The sequence below is a fragment of the Microcaecilia unicolor genome, chromosome 5, assembly GCF_901765095.1.
Source record: "Microcaecilia unicolor chromosome 5, aMicUni1.1, whole genome shotgun sequence".
Lineage (NCBI taxonomy): Eukaryota > Metazoa > Chordata > Amphibia > Gymnophiona > Siphonopidae > Microcaecilia > Microcaecilia unicolor.
Genome location: NC_044035.1, coordinates 182,919,000 through 182,942,722, shown reverse-complemented (window position 1 = coordinate 182,942,722; position 23,723 = coordinate 182,919,000). Strand labels below are relative to the sequence as shown.

At 48.2% G+C, this 23,723-nt stretch overlaps 1 protein-coding gene across 1 annotated transcript in view; it reads left to right on the top strand.

Annotated features, from left to right (window-relative positions):
• Window positions 1–23,723, top strand: part of RIPOR1 (RHO family interacting cell polarization regulator 1) — a 203,455-nt gene that overhangs the window by 153,872 nt on the left and 25,860 nt on the right. Inside the window, 4 exon segments of the mRNA XM_030203645.1 lie at window positions 2,418–2,553; window positions 2,647–2,808; window positions 9,511–9,669; window positions 10,452–10,648. Of these exon segments, the coding sequence (XP_030059505.1) occupies window positions 2,418–2,553; window positions 2,647–2,808; window positions 9,511–9,669; window positions 10,452–10,648 (654 nt within the window).

Genomic DNA, 23,723 nt, shown 5'->3' with positions numbered 1-23,723 from the left:
TATTTCCTCTTGTTCGTTTTAAAAGTATTTCCATGCAACTTCATTGAATGTTCCCTAATCTTTGTTCTTCTTGAAAGAATAACAATCAATTCACATTTACCCACTCTGCACCACCAGAATTTTATAGACTTCTCTCGTATCCCCCCTCTTTTCCAAGCTGAAAAGCCCTAACCTCTTTATGTTTTCCTCATATGAGAGGCATTCCATCCCCTTTATCATTTTGGTGCTGTTCTTTGAACTTTTTCTAATTCCATTATATCCTTTTTGTGGTACACAATCAGAATTGAACGCAATATTCAAGGTGAGGTTGCACTATGGAGTGATACAGAGGCATTATAGCTCACTGACTCACAAGCCTCATGCTGACTGTCACAGTGGAGATCCAGAGAGAGGGAGAGTAATCCTGTTTTTATGATCCCCATTTGGGGTCCTGATCCACAGTTTGAGCACCTAGAAATGTTCCCCCATAGCATGATAAAAGACCAGCATCCAGTGGGTATAAGATGTTGTAGTTAGTTTATAATAATTAAACTTATTCCTAGATTTAAGCACTTCAAATTCTGTTAACATTTCATAATTTTCACCACAGCTGTGCACTTCCCATCAGTCATGGCATTTTGAGCTACGGAACTCTGTGCCGTCCTTTATAATCAAAGGGTCAGAATACTTAAATGCTGCTGGCCATGGTGTTGAAAAAATAGACATAAATATTTATTCATTGCTGCTACACGCTACCTCAGAGCAGGTGTAAATCTGTGTTTGAGCATTTGTGCACTTTTGGGCCTGGTTCTAGTAGCCTGTTTCTTAAAAGCACACTGTTTTTTTTTTTAAATAAGTACCACCTTGGACTTTTAGTATAGGTATGCTTTTAATTGTTTTTTATTATCCCCTTAATGAGGATAATTATATAAAGTGGGCATAAAACATTTTATGGGCCAATTATGCTCATAAATATTTAGAACAGTGGCGTGATATTTGCATGTATATGCGCAATGAACATAAGTAAATGCCAAAATTCTGCATGTGATGCTCTTTAGGTGGCATCTCTGGTAAGTATGTATATGTCTTAAATAGCATGTATTTGACAGATTGATATAGACAAAGCTTAGGCTCATGTATAACATAACATACTATAAGTTGTATACACATCTTTGGCATTTAGACGTGAGCACTTGTGGCTCTTGGCTAGCGTTAATTGTTGCGTGTGCCTAAATCATAGCTGCATAAGCAGTGATTCTCAACCAGTGTGTTAACACCGAGAGGTGGCAAGTGGAACACCAAGAGGTGGCAAGTGTGTCACCAAACATTTGACAGACAGCAAGCCTGTGTTTTACCTAACAACTATCTGTGCCTGCAAGCTGGGGATAGCAGAGACCCAGAGAGTCAATACTTGAAATCCCCATTGACTGGTCCTGATTTCTGCTTCCTCACTACCCCCAATGATAACTATTGCCACCAGCTCCAACTAGAAATGTTGCAGATCTGCTATTCATAGGTTCACTTTTTTTTTACATGGTTTCTGGGTAGCATATTTGCAGGGTTTTGTGTTCCTCTGTACAGTATCTGGCAGTGGAGGAATGTTGTGTTGTGGTTACTGAGCTGACACCAGAATTTAAATATATAAATATTTTTTGTATGGCAAAACTGTAAGGGAAACATTCTAGCTCTATAGAATGGATAAAATATTGATGTTGACAGTAAGTTAGTATGAATTTGTCTACCATTCAATCCCATATCAAAATTTGTATATAGTCCCAGTTAGCATACAACCTGTATTTCTTTAAGAAAAAATAAAATGTGATTTTACCAGTTGATTAAAAAAAAAAATAAATTCTGTTTCACTATTTTACATTTTCCCTGCATCATTTTTAATATTTGAATATTTAGGATTTTATTTTTATTTAGCTGTGAATGTGTTCAGCGTGTCGCACACATGAACATCATACGTCAGGTGTGTCATGACAGAAGAAAGGTTGAGAACCATGCAGTAAAGGAAAGTAGGCACCTATTTTCCTTTCTAGAAAAGGTTCCACATAAGTGCACTGTAATGATGTAAGCTAAACACATAAACTTCACGTCTAACTTTAGCTAGACTAAAAGTGGTTAACCAAGTATATAGAGGGCAATTCTGTCTTGACTTGGAATGGCTCCAGTTTATGGCTTAAAGCAGAAAATGAGTTGAATGCTGTCCAAATGCTCTATGTGGATGTGATACAGTACCTGGTGACACCTTATTACAGAGCATGGTTCTGTGTTCAGCTGTGCTCGGCTGCAGTTGTGCAGTTATTTTACTGTAGATCAGTGTAATCTCATCTAGTGGGGGGTTTTCTCTCAGTGGATCACGTAAGACACTTGTAGGGTTGCAGGTTTGTCTGTTAACTTTTCCCACTGCTTCCCTCTTCTCTCTCTGACTGTAGCGACTGGGCACATTTGGACCTCTGCGGTGTCGCGAGATGTACGCTTTGGACAAGCTGATGAAGGAAGCACAGGTCATGGAAATTGTTTGCCGCCTGACTGAAGAGAGATCAGGGCTGGGGAGCACAGCTGAGGAAGGTAAGGAGATATGGTGTCATTTGGGCAAAGATCAGGACAGACTTGTAATTGTTTAGAGAAGATAATGAGTTTCTTCCCTCCATCTGTTTTCAGTTGTGCAGTTTTCCACCCCTAAAGAAGGGGTCCTAGTGACTTGGGACCACTGCACTGAGCCCCCCAATGTTTACACTACAACTGTGGAGAGGTTTCTGCAAGGGTTCAGCTGCCAGTATGCAGCCCACATCAATGAGAGACAGCAGGGGCTGGCAGAAGCAGGTAAGATCTCTTTGTGCACATTAAAAAAAAACCCACCTCCTCCCCTTCCTGTAGACTAAAGCCAGATATACTTTGAGTTCCTGCATTTCAGGGTTGATAGCTGGATGTCGGAGAGTTTCCAGCCAGAGGAATGTAGCTGTAATTTTTGAGCTAGTGGGAGGTTTAACAGATTGAAATTAGGCACAGATGAATCAAGGGTCTTTGATGGCTTCTGCTGCTACTGCAGTGTCTCTGCCTCTTCTTTTTCTAATTCAGTTCTGCTTCTTTGTCACCCTATTTCTGGTGTAGCCCTGTTTTCTGCTTCTCATAAATTTGGTTCTCCGAGGACAGGCAGACTTATGAATTCTCACAAGTTACGCCGACCTTCGTCGCCTGGTCCAGGACTTATGAAAAGCATAAGCAGAGCTTTGTGAAGCGCAAGACATACTCTACCGCGTATGTGTGAGTGTTTTCCCGCCTGCCGCAAGAATGTGGTCTCAGTTTTTTTTTTTCTGACGCAGTGAGGAGAGGGTGTGTTGTGTGTTTTTTTTACCATCTCCTCACGTTCGCTTGGTCCAAAGAGCTTTTTGTGCCTTTCGGTGACTTTTTTTTTCGTCCTTTATTGTGTTTCCAGTTGTGGAAACCCCCCTTTTTAAATATTTTCCTTTAGTTTCTAGTTTGTTTTCCCTGGTTTTAAGTTTTTTTTTTTTTTTTCTTTTCGTCGTCCGGCCCCTTTTAGGCCTTGACTGCAGCCGGGATTTTTCCCTTCATTTTTGCCATGCCTTACCCCTTTTTCAGGCACTATTGCTTCATTTAATTTAACCGAGGAAGTTTTCCCTTTATGTCCACGAAGGTTCCCAGTGGTTTTAAGCATTGTACCCGGTACAGTCGGACAATCTCTGGGAAAGACACCCGTTCCTGGTGTCTTCAGTGTCTCGGGCCCGACCATAGCCCCACTAACTGTGTTCTCAGCCTTCATATGAAGAAGAGGGCCAAGCTTCCAGAGAGGCTCAATGAGAGAGGATTTTTGGAGACAAGTCTGGTTCCTTGACGGCATCGGCATCTGAGGTGTCGGCATTGGGAGTGTCGGTAAGCATGGCTGCTACTAGACCCTTAGAAGCATCGAATGGGTCTCCACCTGCCTCGAGGCCTCCTGCTGTGCAGAGCTCCCAGGACTGTCCATTGTCAGACCTGACCCCGAGGCAACATGTGGATTTGATGTCGTCCTCGTTGGCACCGAGGAGCCTTGATGACAAGCTTTGGGTGAAGGTCAAGAAGCATCGCCCTCGACGCATGGTGCTGGGAGCTCGGGGCATTGAAGGATTCAGCACTTGAGAAGTGTTGGCGCCGGGAGGACCGCTTCCCCTCTCTACAGGAGATGCCGATGCATCGGTCTCCCAACAGCCAAGACCCAGCTCCTACCCCAGCGGTTCCGCAACCTGCTCCTGAGTTGGCACCCCCAGCCTTTCCTAGTGTCAGCCCTCGAGCACATCTAGGCCTTGCTCCCAGAGCTGCTGGATGGCCTTCTGCAATGGTGTGCATCGGCATAGAGAGTTCTTGTGCCTACCCTGCCTCCCGTTGCAACCTTCTTGACCCTCAGCCTGTGGTGCGGTCTGAAAGACTGACACTGCATGTGGCTCCGGTGTCGACTGCCACCCAAACCAGCACCCCCTAAACGTCGCTGGAAGAAGCTTCACAAGAGTTGAAGCAGGAACTGACTTTTCAACACAGTTCTTGAGGATGTGGCTCCTCCACATTGAGGCAGGTTCGGTCTTGACACTCCCACCAGGAGCTATTGTCTGACACAGAAGAGGCGTGCTCGTGGGATTCAGAGGAGAATCCAAGGTACTTTTCCTCAGTTAAGCCCTATGGAATTCCTTCTGAACCCTCCCCTCCACCTGAAAGGAGAAAGTCTCCTCCAGAGAGCCTTTCTTTTCCTTCTTTTGTCAAGGAAATGGCTGATGCCATTCTATTTCATTTAGAAGTGGAGGACGAGCCCAGATGCTTGAGGTCCTGGACTACACATCTCCTCCTGGGGAGGCTGTGACTGTCCCTCTCCACGAGGTACTCCAGGAAGTCCTCATTAGGAATTGGGAGTTCCTTCTTTCGGTCCCGGTCATGCCCAAGGAGATCGATACCATGTACTGGATGCACAGTATGCCTGGTGTTGATAAGCCTCAGTTGCCTCACAGTTCCATGGGTGGTGGAATTCGCTCTCAAAAGAACCAAGAATTCGGCTCGCCAGCCTGCTCAGGCTCAACCCCAGTGCGCTTGTTCACGTCAACAGCATGCGCTAAACACCCTTTCTGCTCACCAGGCAAAGCAAGGGACAAGTTTTTGACTGGCTCCAGCAGAGCATAGCTGCAGTAAGTGTCCGTCCCGGATGACTTGCCAGTTTGGGGGGGAGGCTGAAGTTTTTCCGTGAAAGGTGGCCCCTTATAACCTCCGACGGGTTGGTTCTTCAAATAGTCTGGCTCGGATACGCACTCAGTTGGTATCTAAAACCTCCAAATTGCCCACCGAGAGCTCATTCGTTCAGCTCTCAGCACAGGCAGGTACTTGCAGAGGAACTCTCAGTCCTTCTGAAGGCCCATGCAGTCAAGCCCATTTCATCAGGGGAGGAAGGGCAGGGATTCTATTCCAGGTACTTTTTTGTGCAAAAGAAAACAGAGGGAATGCGTCCCATCCTAGACCTAAGGGCCCTGAACAAATTCCTAGTCTGAGAAAGTTCAGGATGGTTGTCCCTGGGCACCCTTCTTCCAATGATTCAGGATAATGATTAGATATGCTCTCTGGACTTAAAGGATGCATATACTTGTATCCCGATCCCACCAGAAATATCTTCAATTTTGGTTAGGAACACATCACTTCCATTACCGTGTGTTGCCTTTTGGCCTTGCGTCAGCTCCCAGGGCCTTCATCAAGTGTCTAGCAGTAGTTGCAGCATCGCTACGCAGACTGGGAGTCCATATGTTCCCATTTCTCGATTATTGGCTGGTAAAGAGCACCTCTCTGGGCGGTGCTTAGGAGTTCATGCAGATGTCTATTAAGTTCCTCAAGCTACTAGGGTTCATTTTAAACAACCCCAAGTCCCATCTTCGCCCTGTCCAGCAATTGGAATTCATTGGAGCCCCTGCTCGATACCCAGAAGGTTCGAGCCTATCTTCCAGAGACAAGAGTGGACACTCTTGTTGCACTCTCTTCCAGGGTTCGAGCCTCATAGCAGGTCAGAGCTCAGCAGATGTTGAGGTTGTTGGGCCCCATGGCTTCCATAGTGTATGTTACATCCATGACCTGTCTTCACATGAGATCAGCTCAAAGAACCCTGGCTTCTCAGTGATATCAAACCACGGGGAGCCTGGAAGATATCATCCAAATGTACCCAGAGCTTGTATGCTCCCTTCAGTGGTGGACAATTTGATCCAATTTGACTCCGGGACGTCCATTCCAAATTTGTAAGGCACAAAAGGTGCTGACGACAGATGGGAGGGCTCATGTACCTGGGCTTCACACCAAGGTGTTTGATTCACCTGGGAAAACGAATCTTCAGATCAATCTCCTGGAGCTCCGGGCAATTTTTAGCGCTCTAAAGGCTTTCAGAGATTGGTTATCTCATCAAAATTCTCATCCAAACAGATAATCAGGTTGCAATGCATTACACCAACAAGCAGGGGAGCACTGGATCACGCCCTCTGTATCAGGAGGCCGTCCGTATGTGATATTGGGCAGTATGGCTTGGAATGCTCTTCAAAGCCACTTCCCTGGCAGGCAAATCCACCAGCCTGGCTGACAGACTGAGCAGGGTCATGGAACCATACGAGTAGTCACTCAATATGGGCATAGCCCGCAAGATCTTCTGAGCATGGGGCACCCCCTCGGTGTATGTTTTTGCCACTCAGATCAACCACAAGGTCCCTCAGTTCTGTTTCAGGCTTCAGGCCCAGGACATACTAGTGTCAGATGCCTTCCTCCTCAATTGGGGGACATGACTTCTGTATGCCTTCCATACCCCTAGTGGGGAAAATTTTGCTAAAACTTGAGCAAGACCGCAGAACCATGATTCTGATCGCGCCATACTGGTAGTGGCAGATGTGATTCCTTCTACTTCTAGGGTTATCCTCAGAAGAACCGTGGAGATCGGAGTGTTTTCTGACAATCATCACGCAGAACAAGGGGTGTCTTCTACATCCCAACCTCAAGATCTGTCTCACAGCTTGGATGTCTTGGGTCTTTCAGAGGGTGTCTCCTGGGTCTTGCTGGCTTCCAGGAAAGACTCCACTAAGAGGTGCTATTCTTCCAAATGGAGGAGGTTGCCATCTAGTGTGAGAGCAAAGCCCTAGATCCCCTTGCTTGCCCTACACAGACCATGTTTGAATACCTTCTACACCTTTCCGAGTCTGGTCTCAAGACCATCTCTGTAAGGGTTCATCTTAGTGCAATTAGTGCTTATCAATGTGTAGAAGATAAGCCCATCTCTAGACAGCCTCTAGTTGTTTGCTTCATGAGAGGTTTGCTTTTGTCAAAGCCCCCTGTCAAAACCACCCGTGTCATGAGATCTCAACATTGTTCTCATCCAGCTGATCAAAACTACTTTTGAGCCACTGAATTCTGGCCATCTGAAATACTTGACCTAGAAGGTCATTTTCTTAGAGGCTGTTCAGCTCATAGAGTCTGTGAGCTTTAGGCCTTAGTGCTGGATGCACCTTATAGTAAGTTTAATCACAAAGAGTAGTTCTCCACACACACTCTAAGTTCCTGCCAAAGGTTGGTGTCGGAGTTTCATCTGAACCAGTCGATTGTCTTGCCAACATTCTTTCTCCAACCTCATTCCCATCATGGCAAAAGCACTTTGCACTCCTTGAATTGCAATAGAGCATTGGCCTACTACATGGAGCGAAACAGGGCCCCACAGACAGTCTGACCAATTCTTTATTTCTTTTGATCCCAACAGGATGGGGTCACCATCAGGAAACGCACCATTTCAATTTGGCTGGCAGATTGCATTTCCTTCACTTATGCCCAGGCTGGGCTGGCCGTAGAAGGTCGTGTCAGTTGGCTGGCAGATTGCATTTCTTTCACTTATTCCTAGGCTGAGTTGGCCCTAAAAGGTCATGTCATGCATGGCTCACAGTGTCAGAGCCATGGCTGTTTCAGTAGCCCACTCGAGGTCAGCCTCCACGGAAGAAATTTGCAAGGCTGCGACGTGGTCTTCAGTCCACACATTCACATCTCATTACTGCCTGGAGCAGGATACCTGACCCGACGCAACAGTTGGTTCGTTCAGACAGTGTTGCAGAATCTGTTTGGGGTCTAGAATCCAACTCCACTCCCCTGGGCCCATTTTATTCTGTTCCAGGCTGCACTCTGAGTTATGTCCTTGCTGTTGCGAGGCCTAGTTGACCAATATTTGTTGTTTTTGGTGAGCCTGGATGCTAGGGATTCCCCACTTATGAGAATTTGTAAGATTGCTTGTCCTCGGAGAAAGCGAAGATACTTACCTGTAGCAGGCATAGGAGCCGACTCTATGGGTGCTGTGGGTGCTTGAGCACCCCCAATATTGAGAAAATTCCTTGTATGTGTCCAGGGAGGGGTTATTTCCATTGGGCTTAGCATCCCCAATAATTTTGAAAAGTTGGCTCCTATGGTAGCAGGTATTATCCGAGGACAGCAGGCTTTATATTCTCACAATCCCTCCCCTTGGAGTTGTCTCCTATATTATTTTTACTTTTTTGCTGTAGTATAAAACTGAGGAGACTGCATTCTCATGGCGAATAGATAGGCACTTTCACATGCATGGTAGAGCATGTCTCGTGCTCCATAAAGCTTTGCTTATGCTTTTCATAAATCCTGGACTGGGTGACGCAGGTCGGCGTCACTTGAGAGAATATAAAGCCTACTGTCCTCGGAGAATACCTGCTACAGGTAAGTATATTTGCTTTTGTTCTATTTATTTATTTACTTGGATTTTGCTCACACCTTTTTCAGTAGTAGCTCAAGGTGAGTTACATTCAGGTACACTGGATATTTCTCTGTCCCAGGAGGGCTCACAATCTAACTTTGTACCTGAAGCATTGGAGTGACTTGCCCAGCTGCAGTGGGATTTGAACCAGCCACCTCTGGATTTAAAGACCGGTGCTCTAACCACTAGGCCACTCCTCCACTCTGGTGTTCTCTTTCCTGTGACTGATAGTTATTATAAGGCAGTGCTTCTTAGCCTTCTCCTGGAGGTGCACCTAGCCAGATGGGTTACTAGTCAGGATTAATCACAATAAATGTGCATGGAAGAAATTTGAATATTTGAGACCCATGATATGCAAATCTGTCTCGTACGTTATTGCAGTAATCCTAAAAACCCAGTTGGCTAGGTGTGCCTCCAGGAGAAGGTTGAAGTACTACTGTTCTAGCATTTCATTCTGTGATAGTCTGATCTTGATTGTGTTCTGGTAGAGTTTCCAACTGGATCCATATTCTTTTGATATGGTTGATCTTGTCCTGGGTTTATCTCATTGCATGCAGGGACTTGTAGTTCTGATTTCCCTAAGAAACACAAGACTACAAGTTGCAGCATGCAATGAAGTAAGCTCAAGACTGGATCAATCCTGTCAAGTTAATCTGGATCCAGTTGGCAAACCTGTGTTCTGCTGACCCCCCTCCCCCCAATCTGTGCTTTTGGCTCTAGTCTCCCCCTTCCCAAAGTTCTGATTCTGTTTGGATATCTGTTAGTGTTTCTGAGACTGGTAGAAGAACTCCTGGACCAGAAGCTTCCTAAGCGCTTACGAGGGGGGCCAAATGAGCAGCTGACACTCTTCCAGTACTGGAGTCACTTTGAAAATCTCAGCATTTCTACTCTAGACAAGTACATCATGGAGCTGGCTGAAGAAGGTATTCCAACCTGTGATTTCCTTTCTTTTGATGGTTTCTGTTCTCCTGCAAGGTGCAACTCCTTCTCATGTAGCAGCTCAGCATAACTGGCCTTCCTATTCCCCCAGTCTCTGCCATATTCTCTCCTGTAGGTTAAGTCCTGCAGTGCCCTCTTGTGTAGAACAAGATGTATTTTCTTACAGAGTTGCTTTAGTATTGCTAACGACCAGTTGTCAGAAATTACTGTAAAGCTTTCCCTGCATCCCTGGAGTCTAAGACAAGGGCATTGCCAGCCCTCTGTTTTTGTTTTCTTTTATTGGGGGGGGGGGGGCGCAGCGCATTTCCCTGTCCCCTCCCCCCACCCCCGGCATGTTAAAAAAATATTACCTTTGCTGGTGGGGAAACCGAAGCTCTGCCAGCCAAAGAAATTTGCTAAGCGAGCCGCTTTCCTGCTCCTTGTGTTGCTGCAGAAAGTTGGTGGTGTGCCTCCAGCTGCCAACTTTCTCTTTACGGTGGCAGCGGCTTGACTAATGAATTTCTTTGGCTGGTGAGGCTTCAGCTTCCCTGTTAGCCATTTAACAGGTACTGCAGGTTTGAAGAGGGCCTGATCCTAAAGTAGGGGTGGGCCCCCAAGACCCCCCCCCTACTGTTTGTATACCACTGCTCTAAAAGGTACCTCAGTAGTGTCTCCAGAGCTGATGGGAATTGGGTTTAACATCCTGTTTCTTTGGCAGTGTAGGCAAGCTTTGAGTCCAAGCTAGTCGTCTTGTTCCCAACTAACCAGCCTTCTTTCTTCCTGGAAGTGATCTTCGTAGAGAATCTGAACTCAGATGACCAGGATGTGGTGCTGAAGGCCCTCAAGCGAGCCCCTGACAGCCAAGTGCAAAGAGAGGGACTGAAGACCCTGAGTCTGCTGCTCACCAATGGGAACAGCAAAGTCATTACAGCTGTGTCTTCAGTTCTGCGGAGCTTCTCGGAAAACCACAAGTTCAGAGAGCGGGTATGAATAGCTTTGGAATCTTCCCCCTCACTGCTGACATCACTGTGCTTGTGACATGAGTGTTCACTATGGCAGCACCAGTGTCATAATGGAAAAAGGGCAAGTGCCTTGTGTGGTAGGCCTCTGAGCTGGTGGTTTTGCTTGTGTGTTGTCTCCAGCCATTTTTTCCTGCTCTTTTGTGTCTTGCTACACTGGAACCAACCAGCATGTACCCTCATAACTATCCTTGAATATTTCACCCCTACACCACTCTCCGAGTATAGCTTGCCTGATCATGACAGCGCAAGTCTGAAGTTGGAAATGGTGCATTGGGGCTGCATTTAGAGCCCAGAGTTGTGCAGTTATGGGCCCTAAATCTAGCCAGTAGATACACAACTAAGAGCAGTAGGCCAAGAACCATGGAAGCCAGCATTCAAATCTTGCTTCTCTCCCCCTGCTGTACCTTGTGACCTTAGGTAAGTCACTTCACCTTCCATTGCTTCAGGTACAGCTTAGGTTGTAAGCTCTCTGGGACAGGGAAATGGAAATACTACACCTCTAATGTAACTTGCCCTGAGTTCAGGTTTGAAAAGATGTGTAATTTAAATCCAATCCCATTCAATCCCTCCTCCCACCATGAGACCATGAACGCTGCCTCCAGAGCATCCTCAGCTGATCCGGGCAGTGAAAGACAAATCTGGGATTGAACTAGGGACCATCTTGATGGTTGTGTATAGCACAACTTCTGGGCTGGGCTTGTTTTAAACCTCTTGCATCAGCAATGGTCATAACATTTCTCTCTCAAGAGGCATTAATCCCTCACATTGTTCAAGTTCTTAGTATATACATGCAGGAAATCCAATACGTTAGCATTTAACATTCAAAAAGGAGACTGATAAAATGAGGAAAAATGGTGAAAAAAAAAAATTTAGAGGAGTAGCTGCAAAGGTCAAAATTATACATCAGGCGTGGATGCTGTTCAAAATACCATCCTGGAAGCCCAGGACAAATATATTCTGTGTATTAAAACAGGAGGAAGGAAGACCAACAGCCGGCATGATTAAAAAGTGAGGTGAAGGAAGCTATTAGAGCTAAAAGAAAATCCTTCAGAAAATGGAAGAAGGATCTGACTAAAAAAAAAAAAAAATAAGAAACAGTATAATTAATGTCAAGTAAAATTCAAAGCACTGATAAGGAAGGCAAAGAGGGACTTTGAAAAATAAGATTGCACTGGAGGCAAAAACACATAGTAAATTTTTTTTTTAGGTTTATTAAAAGCAAGAATCCGGCAAAAGAATCAGTTGGACTGCTAGATGACCAAGGAGTAAAAGGTGCACTCAGGGAAGACAAAGCCATAGTGGAGAGATTAAGTGAATTCTTTGCTTCGGTCTTCACCGAGGAAGATTTGGGAGAGATACTGGTACCAGAAAAGATATTCAAAGCTGATGAGTCAGAGGAACTGAATGAAATCTCTGTAAACCTGGAAGATGTAATGGTGCAATTTGACAAATTGAAGAGTAGCAAATTGTCTGGACTGGATGGTATTCATCCAAGAGAACTGATAGAATTGAAAAATTAACTTGCAGAACTATTGTTAGTAATATGTAATTTATCCTTAAAATCAAGCGGAAGATTGGAGGGTGGCCAATGTAACGCCGATTTTTAAAAAAAGCTTCCAGAGGAGATCCGAGAAATTATAGACCGGTGAGTCTGATGTCGGTGCCGGGCAAAATGGTAGAGACTATTATTAAGAACAAAATTACAGAGCATATTCAAAAGCATGGATTAATGAGACAAAGTCAACATGGATTTAGTGAAGGGAAATGTTGCCTTACCAATCCACTACATTTCTTTGAAGGGGTGAACAAACATGTAGATAAAGGTGAGCTGGTTGATATTGTGTATCTGGATTTTCAGAAGGCGTTTGACAAAGTACCTCATGAAAGACTCCAAAAGAAATTGGAGAGTCATGGGATAGGAGGTAGTGTTCTGTTGTGGATTAAAAACTGGTTAAATGATAGAAAACAGAGAGTAGGGTTAAATGCAGTGCTTTTTTTGTGCCGGTACGCAACGGTACGGCGTACCGGCACCTTTTTTTTTTTGCTCCCCCCGCCCCGTGAGTCCATGTCCCGCACGCAGTGCCAGCCCCCATTTCCGGCCGCTGCTGCTGCTGCTTCTCCTGTTGAGCAGCAGCGGCCGCTACACAAAGAAAAAGATTTAAAAAAAAACTTCAAACCTGGCTGAAACGCTGCACCCCGGCACTGTAGACAGCCATTAAGCATTGGCTGTTGCCCCGCAGCCGCTCCTCCTCTTGCCTCTACGTCACTGCGCTCCTCCGGGGTCTTCCTCCAGGGGCAGTGACGTAGAGGCAAGAGGAGGAGCGGCTGCGGGGCAACAGCCAATGCCTAATGGCTGTCTACAGTGCCGGGGTGGCGAGTTTCAGCCAGGTTTCAATTTTTTTTTAATCTTCTTTTTCTTTGTGTAGCGGCCGCTGCTGCTCAACAACAGGAGAAGCAGCAGCGGCCGGAAATAGGGGCTGGTGCCGCGTGCGTCGCGTCTTCGCGCCGTTCGCGCCAAACTTGGCAGGGAGAGGGAATCCAACAGAGGGAAGGATTGGAGAGAGGGAAAACAACAGAGGGAAGAATTGGGGAGAGAGAGAGAAAGAGGGAAAACAACAGAGGGAAGGATTGGGGAGAGAGAGAAAGAGGGAAAACAGGGAAGGATTGGGGAGAGAGAGAGGGAAAAACAGATGGAAGGATGGGGAGAGAGAGGGAAAAAACAGATGGAAGGATTGGGGAGAGAGGGGAAAACAGATGGAAGGATGGGGATAGAGAGAGAGGGAAAACAGGGAAGGATTGGGGAGAGAGAGAAAGGGAAAACAGAGGGAAGGATTGGGGGAGAGAGGGAAAAAACAGATGGAAGGATGGGGAGAGAGAGGGAAAAACAGATGGAAGGATTGGGGGAGAGAGGGGAAACAGATGGAAGGATGGGGATAGAGAGAGAGGGAAACAGGGAAGGATTGGGGGAGAGAGAGAAAGGGAAAACAGAGGGAAGGATTGGGGAGAGAGGGAAAAACAGATGGAAGGATGGGGAGAGAGAGGGAAAAACATGGAAGGATTGGGGAGAGAGGGGAAAACAGATGGAAGGATGGGGATAGAGAGAGAGGGAAAACAGGGAAGGATTGGGGAGAGAGAGAAAGGGGAAAACAGAGGGAAGATTGGGGAGAGAGGGAAAAACAGATGGAAGGATGGGGAGAGAGAGGGAAAAACAGATGGAAGGATTGGGGAGAGAGGGGAAAACAGATGGAAGGATGGGGATAGAGAGAGAGGGAAAACAGGGAAGGATTGGGGAGAGAGAGAAAGGGAAAACAGAGGGAAGGATTGGGGAGAGAGGGAAAAACAGATGGAAGGATGGGGAGAGAGAGGGAAAAACAGATGGAAGGATTGGGGAGAGAGGGGGAAACAGATGGAAGGATGGGGATAGAGAGAGAGGGAAAACAGGGAAGGATTGGGGAGAGAGAGAAAGGGAAAACAGGGAAGGATTGGGGAGAGAGGGAAAAACAGATGGAAGGATGGGGAGAGAGAGGGGGGAAAACAGATGGAAGGATGGGGAGAGAGAGAGGGAAGATGCTGGATGGAAGAATGCAGAAAGAAATAGGGGAGACACTGGAAGGATGGGGAGAGAAAGCAGAGCTGCTGGATGGAAAAGGGGAATAGAGAAAGACTGGAGAATAAGAGGAAGGGGCATGGGGAGAACAAGGGTGAGGAAAAGATGAAAAGCCACAGGTAGATGAAGGACATTAAAGAATGGATAGTAAGAATGAATTAAATCTGGACAGAGAGAGAGCCTGAAAAATATTGAAGAAAGCAAAGAAAAAGGAGACAAAAATGACAAATGGCACAGAAGAGTTAAGCGAAAAGAAAGCAGAATCACAGACTGGGACCAATATGGAAAGAAAAACAGTCACCAGACAACAAAGGTAGAAAAAAATCATTTTATTTTCATTTTAGTGTTTGTAATTATGTCCAATTTGAGAATTTACATTGGCTGTCTTATTTTGCACTGGGTATACTGGAGCTGTAAGAGCTTACAGAGATTATTTATAATGAAAAAAATCACGTTATTTTTTTCTCCTATAGTACTATAATATTTTCAATGATGTCTGTTTATATGCGCCATGGCTGGTATAGGGGGTGTGGTTAATGTGGGTGTGGCTATCAGGGGTGGAGCCATATGTGGTGACCCCGCCCATAATGAGTACCGGCACCTTTTTTTCTACAAAAAAAGCACTGGTTAAATGGTCAGTATTCTCAATGGAGAAGGGTAGATAGTGGAGTTCCCCAGGGGTCTGTGCTGGGACCGTTGCTTTTTATCATATTTATAAATGATATAGAGATGGGAGTAACTAGTGAGGTAATTAAATTTGCTGGAGACACAAAGTTATTCAAAGTTGTTAAATTGCAAGAGGATTGTGAAAAATTACAATATGAGTTTATCTTGTTGGGCAGACTGGATGGGACCGTACAGGTCTTTTTCTGCCGTCACCTACTATGTTACAAGAGGATCTTATGAGACTGGGCATCCAAATGGCAGATGATATTTAATGGGAGCAAGTGCAAAGTGATGGCATATGGGAAAGAGGAAGCTGAACTATAGGTACGTAATGCAAGGTTCCACATTAGGAGTCACCGACCAGGAACGGGATCTAGGTGTCATCGTTGAGGATATGTTGAAACCTTCCGCTCAGTGTGCTGTTGCGGCTAAGAAAGCAAATAGAATGTTAGGTATTATTAGGAAAGGAATGGAAAACAAAAATGAGGACGTTATAATGCCTTTGTATTGCTTCATGGTGTGACCGCACCTCGAATATTGTGTGCAATTCTGGTCACTGCATCTCAAAAAATATATAGTGGAATTAGAAAAGTTACAGAGAAGGGTGGCGAAAATGATAAAGGGGATGGGACGACTTCCCTATGAGGAAAGGCTAAAGTGGCTAGGGCTCTTCAGCTTGGAGAAGAGACCGCTGAGGGGGAGATATGATAGAGGTCTATAAAATAACAAGTGGAATGGAATGGGTAGACGTGAATCACTTGTTTACTCTTTCCAAAAATACTAGGACTAGGGGGGGCACCCAATGAAGCTACAAAGGAGTACATTTAAAATGAATTGGAGAAGATATTTCTTCACTCAACGTGTAGTTAAACTCTGGAATTCGTTGCCAGAGAATGTGGTAAAAGCAGTTAGCTTAGCAGGGTTTAAAAAAAAAGGTTTGGATGACTTCCTAACGGAAAAGTCCATATAATATTATTAAAATGTACTTAGGGAAAATCCAATGCTTACTTCTAGGATAAGCAGCATAAAATGTATTGTACTGTCTTGGGATCTTGCCAGGTATTTGTGACCTGGATTGACCACTGTTGAAAACATAATGCTGGGCTTGATGGACCTTTGGTCTGTCCTAGTATGGCAATACTTATGTACTTATTCAAATGGCCATCCTACAGCTCTGATCCTATATGTAGATCCTAGCCAAAAGATGAAGGATTGATTTCCCTTAGACTCACTAGTTGCTCAGTCAACTGAGTATTTCCTGCTCCTTTGTGAGAAGGGGAGGTTGAGAAGGCAGAAATTTCATGCTCCTTTAAGGATAAAAGCTGAAATTGTTCAGCCCAGTCTCTGGGGAACACCTCACTGTTCTGGTTTTCTTGATATTTACAGAGAATGTATCCAGGGCCGCCGAGAGAATGAGTTGGGCTTGGGGTAAGGCAGGCCGGCCGCCCCCACCCCCCAATCGCTACTGCTATCACCCCTCTCTCCTGCTCCCAGGCCGCTGGCTCCGCAGTCCCCAGTCTCCACCTACCTACCCTCAGCTCCCTTCTGTCTGCCATCTGGCCCCTTGCATTAAAAAAAAAAAAATCTGTAAATCGGCAGCATAGCACCACCATGCAGCGCCTTACTACTACTACTTATTTGTATAGCGCTACTAGACGTACGCAGCTCTGTACATTTGAACATGAAGAGACAGAGGTTACAATCTAATTCTATGCGAAAGCGGCAGATCGCCTCGTGAGGGCCTTCCTTCACTGTATCCCGCCCTCGAGGAAATAGGAAGTTGCATCAGAGGAGGGCGGGACACAGTGAGGGAAGCCTCGCCCAAGGTGATCTTTCACACAGAAGGCGCTGCGCTGCTGCTTTAGAGATTTTTTTTTAAAAATTCAGGGGGTAGGCAGGTTGAGACTAGGGGACTGCGGCGCCAGCGGCCTGGGAGCAGGAGAGGGTGAGAGACCTCGGCGCTGGGCCCTCCTTGGAGGCCCGGGCCCAGGAATTTTGCCCCCCCCCCCCCCCCCCCCCCCCCCTCAGCGGCCCTGAATATATCTGAGAAATTGTATGCAGATTTAACTCCTGCCCGCATATTATGGATATCCTGAAAACTAGAGTGGCTGGGTGGTACCTCAAGAATTGGTTTGAGAGCCACTAATAAAGAAAGATATATGAGATAGTAAATGATGATAGATAAAGATCAATGTTGTCACCTGTTGAAGTGGTTACATTGTAACTGTTGTTTTGTTCAGGTTACTCCTTCTGCCCACCATACCTTCTACAGAGTGCAAAAAGTCATTTAAGTTTTGTTACCTAAGATGCCACATGTATAATTAAGTCTGTATCCTAAGAGGGGACTGTAAACTGATTATTATGGGTGGAAGTAGGAAGGAATAGAACTTTTGTCTTCAGAGTTAAAGACAAAACTCTGGACTATTCTCACCTCAGGTGCAGAGAACCCTGCCCCCCATATGTAGGGTAGGTGGTAATGGGAGCTCCACACCATTGAATCCCTGAGGGGTCAGTGCTATGTACAGGTGTAGTTTGTGAAGCTGTTAGCTCAAATCTCTCCATCCTAGATCAAAATTCAAAACCCCTGCCCTAAATCCAGGGGTAGTTTTGTGTGCAGAGCCAATCACACCAATAATTCATTTGTTTAGAAAACATCCATCGGTGGAAAAGCTGTTCTCCGAGGACAAGCAGGCTGCTTGTTCTCACTGATGGGTGACGTCCACGGCAGCCCCTCCAATCGGAAACTTCACTAGCAAAGGCCTTTGCTAGTCCTCGCGCGCCCCATGCGCACCGCGCATGCGCGGCCGTCTTCCCGCCCGAACCGGCTCGTGTTCGTCAGTCTTCTTTTGTCCGCGCTCGGTACGGTTGTGTTTCGCCGTTCGTGCCCCGGAAAGTTGACCTCACGCGTCGTTTTCGACTCGTTTCTCTCAAAAAAGTTAGAAAGTGTTTCGGGAGATACTTTGGGTTTTTTTCCCTTCCCGTATTTCGAGATTTTCGCCCCGGTAAGTTTTCTTTCGTCGTCGGGGTAGGCCTTAGTTAGGCCTCGGTCGAAATTTTCTTCTCCCTCTTTTTGTGGTGCCAATTCTCGCCATTTCGACTTTTGATCTCGCCGGCGTGATTTTTCCGCCCATGACATCGAAGCCTTCCAGCGGCTTCAAGAAGTGCACCCAGTGCGCCTGGGTAATCTCGCTCACTGACAGGCACGCGTCATGTCTTCAGTGTCTGGGGGCTGGGCACCGCCCTCAGGCCTGTAGTCTGTTCCCTTTTACAAAAGCGGACTCAGGTAGCGAGGTTAGCCCAGTGGAACATTTTGTTCTCGGGCTCTTCGTCGGCATTGGCACCGGGGGTATCGAGTGCATCGACGTCTTCAGTGTCCAGACCTTCATCCTCGGCTGCCAGTGCATCGAGTGCATCGAGGCATCGGCCCTCTGCATCGGCGCTGAGACATCGGACGACTGTATCGACGTCGGTGGTACCGGGACCTCGTCTGCTGATGTCGTCGGACGGTGGTGCTTCGTCTGGAGTGCAGGTGAGGGCTGTCCATTCCCCTGCTGGTGGCTGTGAGCCTTCGGGTGGGTCTCCCCCTACCCTGAGGGCTCCTGCGGTACAGCCCCCCCGAGACCGACCCTCTTCGGTCTCGGCCCCGAGGAAGAGACGGCTGGATTCTACGTCCTCCTCGTCGGTGCCGGGAAGCTCCGGTGACATGCTTCGCAAAAAGTCGAAGAAGCATCGACACCGGTCCCCTTCCCGTGTCGGCACCGAGAGCTGTGGGTCGCCGAGGGAGTCGGCACCCAGCAGGCATCGGCACCGAGAGGACCGCTCACCCTCTGTCCAAGAGGTGTCGATGCGCTCCACTCTGGACAGCCCGGAACAGACTCTGACATCGACGCCTGCATCGACCTCCATGCCTTTTTCTGCAGCCGCTCTGAACGAGAGCCTCCGGGCCGTTCTCCCAGAGATCCTGGGAGAGCTGTTGCGCCCTACCCCTCCGGTACCGGCGGTGCTTGCGCCACCGGTACCATCGAGCGTGGCGCCGGCTGGTCCATCGCCCGGGGTGAGGTCTCCGGCGTCGGTGCCGGCTGCGGCCGCCTCCCAGGAAGGCTGCCCGACTATGTCGGCGGAGGGAGCTTCGCCGGTGTGGGCGAGGGAGTCTACCTCTCGACGCTCCCAACGTGGCCGTGGTTCCACGGAGTCGAGCCGGGCACGGTTGCAGACACAGGTTCGTGAACTTGTGTCTGACACCGAGGGTGAGGCCTCGTGGGAAGAAGAGGAAGACATCAGATATTTCTCTGACGAGGAGTCTGAGGGTCTTCCTTCTGATCCCACTCCCTCTCCTGAAAGACAGCTTTCTCCTCCCGAGAGTCTGTCTTTCGCTTCCTTTGTCCGGGAGATGTCTACGGCCATCCCCTTCCCGGTGGTTGTGGAGGACGAGCCCAGGGCTGAAATGTTTGAGCTCCTGGACTATCCTTCTCCACCTAAGGAAGCGTCCACTGTACCCATGCATCATGTCCTCAAAAAGACATTGCTGGCGAACTGGACCAAACCATTAACTAATCCCCACATTCCTAAGAAGATCGAGTCCCAGTACCGGATCCATGGGGACCCAGAGCTGATGCGCACTCAGTTGCCTCACGACTCTGGAGTTGTGGATTTGGCCCTAAAGAAGGCCAAGAGTTCTAGGGAGCATGCTTCGGCGCCCCCGGGCAAGGACTCTAGAACCTTGGACTCCTTTGGGAGGAAGGCCTACCATTCTTCTATGCTCGTGGCCAAAATTCAGTCTTACCAGCTCTACACGAGCATACACATGCGGAACAATGTGCGGCAGTTGGCGGGCTTGGTGGATGCGCTCCCCCCTGAGCAAGCCAAGCCTTTTCAGGAGGTGGTCAGGCAGCTGAAGGCGTGCAGAAAATTCCTGGCCAGAGGGGTGTATGACACCTTTGATGTTGCGTCCAGGGCCGCTGCTCAAGGTGTGGTGATGCGCAGACTCTCATGGCTGCGCGCCTCCGACCTGGAGAATAGACTCCAGCAGCGGATTGCGGACTCGCCTTGCCGTGCGGATAATATTTTTGGAGAGAAAGTCGAACAGGTGGTAGAGCAGCTCCACCAGCGGGACACCGCATTCGACAAGTTCTCCCGCCGGCAGCCTTCAGCCTCTACCTCTACAGGTAGAAGATTTTTGGGGGGAAGGAAGACTGTTCCCTACTCTTCTGGCAAGCGTAGGTACAATCCTCCTTCTCGACAGCCTGCAGCCCAGGCTAAGCCCCAGCGCGCTCGCTCTCGTCAGCAGCGTGCGCCTCAGCAAGGCCCCTCGGCTCCCCAGCAAAAGCAAGGGACGAGCTTTTGACTGGCTCCAGCAGAGCATAGCCGCCATCCAAGTGTCAGTGCCGGGCGACCTGCCAGTAGGAGGGAGGTTGAAAGCTTTTCACCAAAGGTGGCCTCTCATAACCTCCGATCAGTGGGTTCTCCAAATAGTCCGGCAAGGATACACCCTCAATTTGGCCTCAAAACCTCCAAATTGTCCACCGGGAGCTCAGTCTTACAGCTTCCAACACAAGCAGGTACTTGCAGAGGAACTCTCCGCCCTTCTCAGCGCCAATGCGGTCGAGCCCGTGCCATCCGGGCAAGAAGGGCTGGGATTCTATTCCAGGTACTTCCTTGTGGAAAAGAAAACAGGGGGGATGCGTCCCATCCTAGACCTAAGGGCCCTGAACAAATTTCTGGTCAAAGAAAAGTTCAGGATGCTTTCCCTGGGCACCCTCCTTCCCATGATTCAGGAAAACGATTGGCTATGCTCTCTGGACTTGAAGGATGCCTATACACACATCCCGATACTGCCAGCTCACAGACAGTATCTGCGATTTCAGCTGGGCACACGTCACTTCCAGTACTGTGTGCTACCCTTTGGGCTCGCCTCTGCGCCCAGGGTATTCACGAAGTGCTTGGCTGTAGTAGCAGCGGCACTTCGCAGGCTGGGGGTGCACGTGTTCCCATATCTCGACGATTGGCTGGTGAAGAACACATCCGAGGCAGGAGCCCTGCAGTCCATGCAGATGACTATTCGCCTCCTGGAGCTACTGGGGTTTGTGATAAATTACCCAAAGTCCCATCTTCTCCCAGTGCAGAAACTCGAATTCATAGGAGCTCTGCTGGATTCTCGGACGGCTCGCGCCTATCTCCCAGAGGCGAGAGCCAACAACTTGTTGTCCCTCGTCTCGCGGGTGCGAGCGTCCCAGCAGATCACAGCTCGGCAGATGTTGAGATTGCTGGGCCATATGGCCTCCACAGTTCATGTGACTCCCATGGCCCGCCTTCACATGAGATCTGCCCAATGGACCCTAGCTTCCCAGTGGTTCCAGGCTGCTGGGGACCTAGAAGACGTGATCCACCTGTCCACGAGTTTTCTCAAATCCCTGTATTGGTGGACGAGTTGGTCCAATTTGACTCTGGGACGTCCTTTCCAAATTCCTCAGCCACAAAAAGTGCTGACCACGGATGCGTCTCTCCTGGGATGGGGAGCTCATGTCGATGGGCTTCACACCCAAGGAAGCTGGTCCCTCCAGGAACGCGATCTACAGATCAATCTTCTGGAGTTACGAGCGATCTGGAACGCTCTGAAGGCTTTCAGAGATCGGCTGTCCCACCAAATTATCCAAATTCAGACAGACAACCAGGTTGCCATGTACTATGTCAACAAGCAGGGGGGCACCGGATCTCGCCCCCTGTGTCAGGAAGCCGTCAGCATGTGGCTTTGGGCTCGCCGTCACAGCATGGTGCTCCAAGCCACATATCTGGCAGGCGTAAACAACAGTCTGGCCGACAGGTTGAGCAGGATTATGCAACCCCACGAGTGGTCGCTCAATTCCCGGGTAGTGCGACAGATCTTCCAGGTGTGGGGCACCCCCTTGGTAGATCTCTTCGCATCTCGAGCCAACCACAAAGTACCTCAGTTCTGTTCCAGGCTTCAGGCCCACGGCAGACTGGCATCGGATGCCTTCCTCCTGGATTGGGGGGAGGGTCTGCTGTATGCTTATCCTTCCATACCTCTGGTGGGGAAGACTTTGTTGAAACTCAAGCAAGACCGAGGCACCATGATTCTGATTGCTTCTTTTTGGCCGCGTCAGATCTGGTTCCCTCTTCTTCTGGAGTTGTCCTCCGAAGAACCGTGGAGATTGGAGTGTTTTCCGACCCTCATCACACAGGACGAAGGGGTGCTTCTGCATCCCAACCTCCGGTCCCTGGCTCTCACGGCCTGGATGTTGAGAGCGTAGACTTTGCCTCTTTGGGTCTGTCAGAGGGTGTCTCCTGCATCTTGCTTGCTTCCAGGAAAGATTCCACTAAGAGGAGTTACTTCTTTCTATGGAGGAGGTTTGCCGTCTGGTGTGACAGCAAGGCCCTAGATCCTCGCTCTTGTCCTACACAGACCCTGCTTGAATACCTTCTGCACTTGTCTGAGTCTGGTCTCAAGACCAACTCTGTAAGGGTTCACCTTAGTGCAATCGGTGCATACCATTACCGTGTGGAAGGTAAGCCGATCTCAGGACAGCCTTTAGTTGTTCGCTTCATGAGAGGTTTGCTTTTGTCAAAGCCCCCTGTCAAGCCTCCTACAGTGTCATGGGATCTCAATGTCGTTCTCACCCAGCTGATGAAACCTCCTTTTGAGCCACTGAATTCCTGCCATCTGAAGTACTTGACCTGGAAGGTCATTTTCTTGGTGGCAGTTACTTCAGCTCGTAGAGTCAGTGAGCTTCAGGCCCTGGTAGCCCAGGCCCCTTACACCAAATTTCATCATAACAGAGTAGTCCTCCGCACTCACCCTAAGTTCTTACCAAAGGTTGTGTCGGAGTTCCATCTGAACCAGTCAATTGTCTTGCCAACATTCTTTCCCCGTCCTCATTCCTGCCCTGCTGAACGTCAGCTGCACACATTGGACTGCAAGAGAGCATTGGCATTCTATCTGGAGCGGACACAGCCCAACAGACAGTCCGCCCAATTGTTTGTTTCTTTTGATCCCAACAGGAGGGGAGTGGCTGTAGGAAAACACACCATATCCAATTGGCTAGCAGATTGCATTTCCTTCACTTACGCCCAGGCTGGGCTGGCTCTTGAGGGTCATGTCACGGCTCATAATGTTAGAGCCATGGCAGCGTCGGTAGCCCACTTGAAGTCAGCCACTATTGAAGAGATTTGCAAAGCTGCGACGTGGTCATCTGTCCACACATTCACATCTCATTACTGCCTGCAGCAGGATACCCGACGCGACAGTCGGTTCGGGCTGTCAGTGCTTCAGAATCTGTTCGGGGTTTAGAATCCAACTCCACCCCCCTAGGCCCATGTTTGTTCTGTTCCAGGCTGCACTCTCAGTTAGTTGGTAAATTTTTTAGGTCAATCTCAGTTATGTCCTCGCCGTTGCGAGGCCCAATTGACCATGGTTGTTGTTTTGAGTGAGCCTGGGGGCTAGGGATACCCCATCAGTGAGAACAAGCAGCCTGCTTGTCCTCGGAGAAAGCGAATGCTACATACCTGTAGAAGGTATTCTCCGATGACAGCAGGCTGATTGTTCTCACAAACCCGCCCGCCTCCCCTTTGGAGTTGTGTCTTCCCTTGCCTTTGTTTTTGCTACATATGGGACTGACGAACACGAGCCGGTTCGGGCGGGAAGACGGCCGCGCATGCGCGGTGCGCATGGGCGCGCGAGGACTAGCAAAGGCCTTTGCTAGTGAAGTTTCCGATTGGAGGGGCTGCCGTGGACGTCACCCATCAGTGA